The sequence below is a fragment of the Malurus melanocephalus genome, unplaced genomic scaffold (assembly GCF_030028575.1).
Source record: "Malurus melanocephalus ecotype Western Australia unplaced genomic scaffold, MMel_1.1 scaffold_1064, whole genome shotgun sequence".
Lineage (NCBI taxonomy): Eukaryota > Metazoa > Chordata > Aves > Passeriformes > Maluridae > Malurus > Malurus melanocephalus.
This window is the reverse complement of record NW_026624296.1, coordinates 77490-88125: the sequence shown is the minus strand read 5'-3', so window position 1 is coordinate 88125 and position 10636 is coordinate 77490. Positions and strand designations below refer to the sequence as shown.

At 56.6% G+C, this 10636-nt stretch overlaps 1 protein-coding gene across 2 annotated transcripts in view; it reads left to right on the top strand.

Annotated features, from left to right (window-relative positions):
* The window catches only part of LOC130586105 (uncharacterized protein C6orf132 homolog), a 17413-nt gene extending 7414 nt beyond the window's left edge, over window positions 1–9999 (top strand). The window contains exons 3-5 of one of the 2 annotated variants that reach the window (XM_057386817.1): window positions 2138–2213; window positions 2534–5984; window positions 6807–9999. In XM_057386817.1, the coding sequence (XP_057242800.1) occupies window positions 2138–2213; window positions 2534–5984; window positions 6807–6909 (3630 nt within the window). In that variant the 3' untranslated portion in view covers window positions 6910–9999. The other variant, XM_057386816.1, reaches the window with a different exon arrangement.
* The last annotated feature ends 637 nt before the right edge of the window (window positions 10000–10636 follow it).

Below are 10636 nucleotides of genomic sequence, written 5' to 3'. Positions count from 1 at the left end.
CTCAGCAGGCACAGATCTGATTCAGGTGCCACAAACTGGAAATGCAGGTTCCTGGCACAGCACCCTGAGCCGGCTCTGAATCAGCTGCRGATTTTCTGGGCTGGCCACACCCCGAGCAAACAATCTGGCAGTCATCTCTGCAGACTGGCAGCGTGCTGGGGATGCTTTCCATTGTAGAAGCCAGCTCATGACGTGGGGCTGGGTGGTTTTTGAGAGATGCTGAGCATAAGCAACTGCCACAGAAATTTTTGGTGGTGAACAGGCTTGCCCGGTTTGAAATGACACGTCCAAAATTACTGCTCCTTTATGAAGAGCAGACTGTGTCCTGGAGCTTTGCATAGCTCTCTTCTGACTGCCGGTGCCTTTCTCCACCTATCCAAACAGGCGATGCATGTGCTGCTTTAATGCACAGCTCAGACATCTTTGTTTCCCTGTAAATGAGCAGGGGTGCTCAGGGCGCTCTGGAAACYGGCAGCAATGGATTTCCATAGCAAATGGGAGCTGCTGGGTTTTTGCTGTGTGATTTTGGTATCCCATTGCTCTGGACAATTTAATTATCCGCTCTTGAAGTGCCCCTCTTGGTCTTTGTCTGCCCTGTGGCTTTCAGATTAAGTTTAGGATCTGCCCGCGTGCCTCAGCAGACCTTGGCCTCTCCATCAGCACAGAGGTGTGTGATCCTTTGTGCAATCCCAGGGACAAGAATTCCCACTCCTGGCTCACCAGTAACTGGCTCATTCCCTTGTGGTTATAGAGGATCTTTGATCATCTGCAGGGTGATGGAGTAGCAAGTGAAATRTGTGTATTTTCCTGTTATTTTGCCCAAAGCTGGGGCATTCAGGGGCTCTTCCACAGGAGTTCTGAGCTCCCCATGCCAGAGCACYGTGGAACTGTGCTGGCTGAGCCAGGATGGGGCTGGATGAACAAATCCAAGCTGACCTTTGATCCAGGKGACTTTGGAATCCTGCAGCAATCTGATGTGAAATCGGTGATAATGGCAGGGAAAGGCAAAGGGCAGGGGCTCAATCATTATCCAGGCTTTTGTGTGCAGGAAATGGTTCAGGGAGAGGCGCAGGCTGATGGCAGGATAACATTCCCTTTGCCAAGGGCTGTTAACAGCCCGAGCAGCTGCCTGGGGTGAGCAGGAATGCAGCACGGTGGATGCAGCCTGGGAATGGCACGGTGTGTCCCTGAGCGGTGTCCGTGTCGTGTCCCTCAGCGGATGCTCCTTAGCTTCATGAATTTGTGACGCCGCGCTGCCCCGAGCTGTCCCCAGGGCTGGCGTGTGACAGCCCGGCGGTGTGTGCCCAGTTCAGCAGCACAGCACGGTGTGTTCTGCACACCCCAGTGTGTGTCTGCAGCCCCYGGAGCCACCCCAGCCCTGAGTCACGGCACAGGAGAGGCTTTGTGCTGCCGGTGCTGCRGGTGAGTCAAGCTGCCCTGTCTCACTGGGTGGCTCTGATCACCCCGAGTGCCCTCCTTTAGGCACCTCCCAGATGTGTAGGCTGCTAAATTGCCGGTCCTGTACCAGCTAAAGGCACTGCCGAGCTCTCGGCATGAATGTGGAGGGAGTAATTGAGAGCGAAACACAAACCACACAATGAGCAGTTTTCCCCAGAGTGTTCAGATATGCTGGTGCCAGTTTCCCAAAAAKCTGGAGGTCTGTCTGGTGTGTGCGTGACTGTGGCAGGGCTTGGTGCAGAACGATGCCCAAAAAACCTGCGGGAGCTGCTCAATTTGCCGGTACACGAATGGGGAGCAGCCGAGGGGGATTGAAATACTGAACTCCTGCTCAATTAGCCGGTACACGAATGGGGAGCAGCCGAGGGGGATTGAAATACTGAACTCCTGCTCAATTTGCCGGTACACGAATGGGGGATTGAAATTCTGAGCTCCCCTGCAGCCCCTCGCTCCTGACCGCAGGGAAATTGTGTCCATGGCTTGTGCAGCCTTTATCGCTTCACTCATCCACTCAAATCCTGTCAACAGCAGCTTCCACAGCGAAGTGTCTTGGAAACAGCCCTGGATCCCATCAGGCCTCGGTTGGTGTGGATAAATTACCAATTAGCGGCTGCTTGTCAGCCCTTCGCTCCGATCCCTGCGTGTAAAACTGACAGCTCTGTTTTCTCGACTCTTGCAGAACGCCCAGGAATCCCATGGGGTGGCTGTGCCAACGCCGTCGGTGCCAGAAGGCTTTGAGGAAAAGGCAGCTCTGGGTAAGGGATCTTCTCTTGGAGCCCTGGCCAGCACAGAGTGCTCACCGTGCCCTCGGGGAGAAAAGTGTGTGCGTACGAGCTCTGGAGCAGACAGTCTGCTCAGATATTTTCATGCTAAGATAGAGCCTGCTATTAATTATTTTTGGAAGTCATTGAAAATTCATTAATTCCTAAGGGRTGAGGCAGAGTGGCTGTCAGGGTTCAGGAAGTTTTGGACAAGCCTACRAGGGGCTGGCTCCCTGGGAGGGTCAGTGGCTGGGGTCGGGCTGGCTCRGTGCTGCTGGAGAGGTGCTCACGCTGTTCTCTCGCTATCCTCGCAGGCTCGGGCTCCCAGCTCAATGGCAATGTTCGGATGTACAGCTCGGTGGGTGACCTGCGCCCGCAGGCCCTGGACGGGGACGAACTGGATGAAGACATCCCCCCGCCGCCATCGGTGCCCCCGCCGCCCCCTCCGGCTCCCGTGCCGCCCCCTCCGCCCCCCGAAATGCTGCCGCCACCTCCGCCACCACCGCCACTCGAGCCGGTGCCACCCCCTCCTGCCACCGCCGCCCCGCCGCCCCCCGCCTCCGCCCTGTCCTCCCCCAGCACCCCGGCTCCTCCAGACTTCATCCCTCCRGCCCCGCCGGGCGCCCGGGACCCCGCAGCCTTCGCCCCCGGCATGTCCAAGTGGAAATCGGAGACGGTGCTGAACACGAGGCAGGCGGATGGCGAGGGGCCGCTCTGCGCTGCCCAGCCCGGAGTACCCGCGGCTCCCAGCCCCAAGGAGAGCCCGCAGCCCAAGGCCGAGCCCCACCTCACCTTCCCCAGGTCGTTCAAGGTGCCGCCGCCCGCCCCGGCGCGCTCCTCGTCCATCCCGGTGCAGGAGGGCCAGCCCGGCCGGCAGGAGCCGGTGCCCCGACAGCCSCACACCCGGCCACCGCTGCCGCCCTGCTTCACCATCCGACCCGCGGCCAAGGCTCGGCCCGSAGAGGCGGAGCAGAGAAATGCCGGGCTCAGGCAGGGCGTGGGGAAGCCGGCTGCACCCCCTCCACTGAGCCCCAAGCCGGGCCCAGCGCTCAGCCAAGCGGCGAGTCCCGCCGGCCGCCGGTCCCCGCTGCCGGGCTCGGAGCCGGACAAGATTCCGCAGCTGAAAACAGCCGGGAGAGACTCCCCTGCACAGTTTGAACCTCTCACTGCCAATGACCTGGACCTCCCTCCTCCGGACTACCCGAGCAGCGAGGATGACTGGAAGGACGCCAGYAACCTGAACAGGCTGCGGGATGAGCTCTCGGCCCTGCTGCGCTCCACACGCCGGGAGGAGAGGCCGGGGGAGAAGCCGGGGGAGAAGCCGGGTGTCCCCCAGCCTGTGGACAGCAGCACCGGCCGAGCTGGCAGCCGAGAGCCGGGGCTCAGCCAGCCCCARCCCCCCGGGAAGGACACGGGGCTGTCCAAGGGAGGGGAGAGCGAGAAGAAAGAGGTGCCCAGCAGCACCCCCAGCACCAACGGGGGCTCTCCCAGCACGGCACCCACCGCCCCTGAGAGCAGCGCTGCCACACAGCCCCGCAGCGTGATGACCATCAGGAACGAGCTGGAGGCTGTGCTGGCCCTCAAGAAAGAAGGGAAAGCCGCCCCGGGGCTCAGCAGCCAGAAGCAGGGTGTGGAGAATGGCAGCAGCACCCCGCAGGTGAGGAAGAGCCCCCCTGAGCTGAGGAAGAGCCCCCCTGACACGAGTGACTCGGTGCCAAAGCCACTCCCCAGCCCGCTCCCGGCTCCGGTGGCTGCGGTGGACAAGGATGAGAGAGATGACAAGGATGAGAGAGGTGACAAGGATGAGAGAGGTGACAAGGACCATCCTGCTCCTGCTGCTGGCAGGGCCACAGAGGATGTGACCCCTGCTCCTGGGTCCCTCAGCAGCAGCATGACACCCCCAAACCCACCTCAGGGAGCGGCAGAGGAGCCCCCTGCTCCCACACTCCCCTCGCCCGCCGTGTCCCCYACACGGAGCCCGGCACCACAGTCCATCTTCCAGTACAAAGTGCACCAGGCTGGGGCCAGCTCAGCTGAGCCCCGCAGTGCCCTGGGTTCAGCTGAGCCCGGCAGTGCCCCCGGTTCAACTGAGCCCCGCATTGCCCCGGGTTCAGCTGAGCCCCGCAGTGTCCCCGGTTCCGCTGAGCCCCGCATTGCCCCCGGCTCAGCAGAGCCCCGCATTGCCCCGGGTTCAGCTGAGCCCCGCAGTGTCCCCGGTTCAGCTGAGCCCCGCAGTGTCCCCGGCTCAGCTGAGCCCCGCAGTGCCCCCGGCTCATCTGAGCCCCGCATTGCCCCCGGTTCAGCTGAGCCCCGCAGTGCCCCGGGTTCAGCCGAGCCCCGCAGTGCCCCCGGTTCGGCTGAGCCCCGCATTGCCCCCGGTTCATCTGAACCCCGCAGTGCCCCGGGTTCAGCCGAGCCCCGCAGTGCCCCCGGCTCAGCTGAGCCCCGCATTGCCCCCGGTTCAGCTGAGCCCCGCATTGCCCCCGGCTCAGCTGAGCCCCGTAGTAACCCCGGCTTAGCTGATCCCCGCATTGCCCCCGGCTCAGCTCAGCCCCGCATTGCCCCCGGCTCAGCTGAGCCCCGCATTGCCCCCGGCTCGGCTGAGCCCCGCATTGCCCCCGGCTCGGCTGAGCCCCGCATTGCCCCCGGCTCGGCTGAGCCCCGCAGTGTCCCCGGCTCAGCTGAGTCCCCCGGCAGCTCGGCCCGGAGCCCCCCGGCCGTGTCGGGAGCGGGGCAGGAGGAGGTGCTGATCCACCCGGTGACGGGTGAACGCGTGGAGCGGGGCTCGCCCATGGCTCTGCTGCTCGCAGCCCGGCAGCGCGCCCAGCGGGGCCGCCAGCCCGGGGACGGGGTGGCCACACCGAGGGTCCGGCCACTCCTGAGGCTCAGCAGTGCCTCATCGGACACCACCTCCAGCAGCTTTTTCCGCCACGAGTCCAAGCCCGGCTCGTTCACCGTGGTGCCTCGGGCGGCCGGTGCGGCGGGGTCCGGCGGGAGCAAAGCCCCGTCCTTCTCCAGCTCCTCGGAGCAGGGCCGGGCCGTGCCGGGCGAAGCACAGCCCCGAAGAGCCGCGGCCTCCAGCCTGCTGCGGGGGCTACTGGACGCGGGGCAAGCTAGCCAGCCCGGCCCGGCCCGCCTCGGGGGGGACGAAGAGAACGGGGACGCAGCGCTGGATTTTGGGATCATCCCCCCGCCGCCMGAATTCAGCAACGAGGCGGATGAAGGTCCTGTCCCGCGTCGGGAGGAGAACCGCAAGTGTCCCAGCGTYCCTGACAGCAGCCGGGGCTCGGGCGAGCCGCGCTATTACAGGTGGTTTGGCTACAGCCGCAGCTACGGGGGCAACCAGGAGCCAGCAGCTCCGCTGTCCTTGGAGAAGAGCTGGAGGAACGGCGAGCTGACCCCGCAGTACCCCGATTTCAGCAGCCCCCCGAGTTTCTCCAGCCACGGCCCCAACCCGCGCCCGCTGATCAAGAAGCGCCTGTACATGTCGGAACCCGACAGCTCGTACCCCCGGGCAGCCCCCCGCGCCTCGGGCACCCTGTCCTCCACCGTGTCATCCTACAGCCCCGGGGGGTTCAGCTCCACCGGAGAGGGGTCCCGGCGCCTTGGATCTGCCCACAGGAGCGGCCCCCCGAGCGCCCAGGCCAGGCGGGCTTCCATGGATGCTGCTGGGAAAGCCACAGCCTACAGCGGCAGCGGGGCTGATGCCAAGTACAAGGGGCAGAACGGAGATTTCTCTCCTGCCAGCGTGCTGACAGCCAGCAGGTACGTGTTTCCCCCGAGCTGAGCCCCTCCTGTCCCCGGTGTCCCTTTGAATGGCCCCACAGCAGCACCGGGCTCTGAGCCTGTCACAGAAGGGAAGACTCRGACCACTCAATATGAGTTATAAGCGAACTTTGATTTATTGCAAACAATGTCTAAGCTTTATAGTGTACATAATTAGCTCATACATTTTCTGTAATACATATATTTCATAGGTCCATGTCCTAAACGTCAACTCCACCTTTAATGATTCACTTGCCAATCTCCTTTATCTACTTCTACTTTTTCCCAGAGCTAACCAACACAAGTATCTTGTAGGGAGTTTCCAGCGGCTTAAAAACATGATGTCCTTGCATTGCTTTCCCACTGCTTCAGAAGAATTGTTCACACAATCTCAGCAACTATCCTAGCTGAGTGCAATACCTGTACCCCTCCATCTCAACGTGTCTACGTGACCCCTCTCAGCTAGCCAGCCTTCCACACTGGCCCTTGGCTTGTGCTGGCCCCCAGCCCCTCCTGCAGCCTGGTCCAAGGCTCCTCCCTGGTGCCAGCTGTGACCCCAGGGCCCATGTCCCTCCTGTCCACCCCATACTGAGTGGACAAAGCAGTGAAACACATCCCTGCAATGCTGACTGACCACTTGGGCTGTGGCTGACGTGCTCTCTGTTATCCCTGCAGGTCTGCCCACGGCTCCTCCCTGGTGCCAGCTGTGACCCCAGGGCCCATGTCCCTCCTGTCCCCTCCTCACCAAGCAGACAAACACATCCCTGCAATGCTGACTGACCACTTGGACTGTGGCTGACGTGCTCTCTGTTCTCCCTGCAGGTCTGCCCACGCCTCCTCGCCCTACGGGGGACCCTCCAACACCTTCACTGTCCGGCCTGGCRCTCGCCAGCCCATCTCCTATGGCTACCAGAGCCACCGGTAGGCTACCAGGGGCTGCCCAGCAAGGGCCAGAAGGTGCCCGGGGTGCTCCTTTCCTTCTCCAAGAGCACCAGGGACCRTCCCAACCCAGCCTGAAACCGCTCTGCTTGAAACTGCTGATGGAGAAGGTGGGGAATGAGCCCGAGACGTGGACTTTTCTCAAGAGACTGTCATGGAGAGTAGTTACTGCGGAGGACAGGCAACTGCCTTGTTACGTGAGCAAAYGTGCTTTCCCTTTTTCCCATTTCCCACCTGGATTCCTTTCAGAATTGCAGTCTGACAGGTCATCCAGGAAAGCCAAAGAGCATCCTTAGCTCTCTTTGAAGAGTATCACCACTGGAAGGATCAGTTTGTTTTCAGTTTGTTTTTTAATTGGTTTCACTCCAGCSTGCTTGGGAGCAGGGAGAAACCAAATGGGAGATGTGCACAATGGAGGCAAAGCAGTGCATAGCTAAATGTCAGGGATTGAAATAGGAATGTGAGCCCAGTGGGATGGAAGGAGAGTTTAGGATAATTAGATCCTTTTTGTTTTTYAAGAGTCTGGAGCAAATGAATTCTGCCTTAAACCCAGCTCCTGGCAGTGAGTGCCTGTCCTGCCAAGCTGGGTGCGAGCCCCTTCTCCAGGAGCAGCTTTGGGAGCAGGGGCCCTGCTTTGCTGTGCCTTTTGGTCACTGGAAATGTTTCTGTTGGTGATCACTCCTCGTGGAAGGAGGCTGTGAGGCTCAGATGGATGCCTGTGGAGCCCTTTGGAGATGCAGGACAYGGAGCAATCCTTCTTTTCCTTTGGCTGGTGGGTGCCAGGGACTCACCAAGTGCTGGTGCTTCCCCTGCCTTCTCTTGCCACTTCACACCCGTGTGACCCCTCCCAGTGTCCTTAGGAGCTGTTCTGCTGACACTTGGCTTCACTTGGCCTCATTTGGGGAGCAAGAAGATAATTTTTGGTGTATTGATCTCAGGGTGTGTGGGGTGTCTGCAGTGCCACCCAAGGGAGCTGGCTCCCAGTGTTCCCCTCAGTGCTTTTCCAGGTGTTGGATGTGTAAATCTGTCCCTGCTCTCGCTCTGAGGAGTGCAGAGTGGGAGAATGAGGAGCTTAGAGAGGGTTTGTAACCTCCAAAGAGCAGCRGGGTCTCACCACAGCTGACCTGAGTTGTGAATTGCCAACTTGCTGAAACTACAAACAGAGAATCTTCCTCGTAGGTAAACTCGCTGAAAATCACTGTAAGATAACTGTAAAAACTTGTAGAGAATATTTTCTAATCACTGAAACTAAAAGCACTTTGAGACATTAGTCTATTTTTATGGAAAGCACTTTCTGTTTTCAATGCTATAAATGCCATTGGTTCCACTCCAGCTTACCCTGCCTTGCACACACCTCTGTGTGCCCTGCAATTCAGCTCAAAATCAGGGATAAATTTTCCTTCACGGTGGAATTCTCAGAAGTTATCTTGATATTCGTGTCATGTCACTGACATTCTGTTTTGTGTTATTTCCAGCTTTACCTAATAATTTAACAGCCYTTTCAGATATTGCAGCAGCTTTAAAGTATTCTGAACTTTACTTTGCTGTGAATAAAATGAAAATGCAAATACAATAATCAGTTTAATAGCTAATTCAAAGGGCATTTTTATGCCAATAAGTCGCAGTGACTTGGAAGATTTCCAGTGCTCACCCCAGCCAATATTGAAATAATGGGCTTTAAATATCTGGGTGTTGGTTTTAMAAAAATATTTATGGACAAGAGTGACTATGGAGTACCTATAAGGATATTTAAGTGTGCCAATACTTAAGTGTGGATACCACTCACCCCAAAACATGGAATTTTTCCGTGCAAGGAGCATTTTGAGGAGTCTTATCTGTAGAAGTAAATCTGTGATCCTCTTTGAGAGRCTTAAGGGTCATGTTTTAGTATTGGATGAAGTTTCACCAGTTTAAAGAAAACTGTCTCTTTGATAACATTGCAACCTCATGGGTTTTTTTTTTTGTTCCTGATACTTTTTTTTTTTCAAAATAATAAGCTATAATTGTAAATGAGCTCTCAAGAACAATTCTAATGTAAGGCTGGGTGGGAGATTGCAGCTTTTGATCCTGACTTTGCCCAGAAATGGGGAGGGCARGGTGTGTTTGTGCAATTTTCCACCTCAAAAATTCTTCCAAACTGGAATCTTCCTAACACAAGTTTTTGGTTGTTTTTTTTTCTTTTTAGAGAAAACTGTGACACTCCAATGGTGGCACTTGCTTTGAGTGTCACATTTACTATTTCACCCAGACACACAATTCACCTGTAGTTGCAATATGGTGTTAGACACCATGGAGTGTCTCATTCTTAGCARACTTATTTAATTTAGAGTTAGAAGCGTGATAATATAAGTCARCTTTATAAAATAGCCATTATTCATTCCAGAACACCACTCTGGGAATGCACAGGGGCCTGAGCTGTCACTGAATCAGGCTGGACTCTGCTCCCACTTGCAGAACTGGTTAGCAYGCAGGTTTTCAGCAGTGGAACACTTCTATTCTTTAAACACTTTGGGCTATCCCTGCTTCTTTTGAATGCATTCAGCAGATTCTGGTATTTCAGTTTCAGCTCGRCATTGATTCTGGGGCTGTTGTGACAAAGGAACCTCTGTCAGAGCTGTTGGCAGCCAAAGCAGTGGGAACAGAGTTCAATCTGCTCAAGTGAGGGATGGGGAACATCCCCTTTTCCTGGGGCAGGTTCCTCTGTCAGGGTGTGGATAAACTGTCCTTGCACTCCTGTTTCTGCCCCTCACAGCTCCTTCATTGTGGAAATTTAGCAACAGGATAGGATGAAACAAAACTAAGGGGTATTAATGGGGCCCAGAAACCAGTGCTGAGAGCAATCCTAAAGCTTGGCAGTGGAATTACTCTCACTTCACCCTCTCTGATGCAGTGTGGTCATTCAAGTCATGGTACAACTTAAATTATCCCCTGCAGCTGCCTCTTCCTCAGAAGTTCCTGCTAGGGGAGTGTAACAGAGCATTAGCTGTAAAGTATTGAACAAAGTCTCTTATTTATGAGTGCCATTGAACTCCAACCTTCTTGCATTAAACATTTCTGGATGTATTGTTTTATTACATGTGTGGTCTGGTTTTTTTTTTAGTGTTACTTAYATGGTCTGTCTGCTGTGGGRTTGAGGAGTTTCCACATTGTTAAAAGGATGGGGAAAAGTAGCCAGTAAGGGCTTGGTCCAGTTTCTGAGCAGTTGGTCCAAAGCCTGTGGCCATTTCAGTGTTTTTAAAGCCCAGTCCAGGCATGAAGGGGCAGTTGAGCCCCAGAGCTCTGTCATTCACACCCAGCTGGTTGGGCAGGCTGGCAGAGGAGCTGCTGCAACTTCTATAAATAGTTCTGGGCTTGGAGCTGCTCATTAGGGACGAAACTCTCACACCTCTTACAAGTCCCAACTCGAATGTTGTGCCCAGAGCTGCAAGTGCAGTGTGAGCAATGCGAGCAGCGACATGAAACGTTTGTCTGCAGTGATTTCCTCTCTCCCCTCCTCAAAATTAAACMCATTTGCCTTCTCATCTCCTTCATCCAGCTCTGCCTACAGAACCAGGGAGGGAAGGGTGCAATGTGGGCCTTGAAGCTTTTATTGGAGCCACAGTCTGYGTACCCAAGTGTCCCCAAAACTGAAGGGCATGTGGTACAGGGACAGTTGAGCAAGCCCCAAACCCCACAGAACTGCCTCCCTTCCTTGGCAGGGAGCTGCAAAGCCA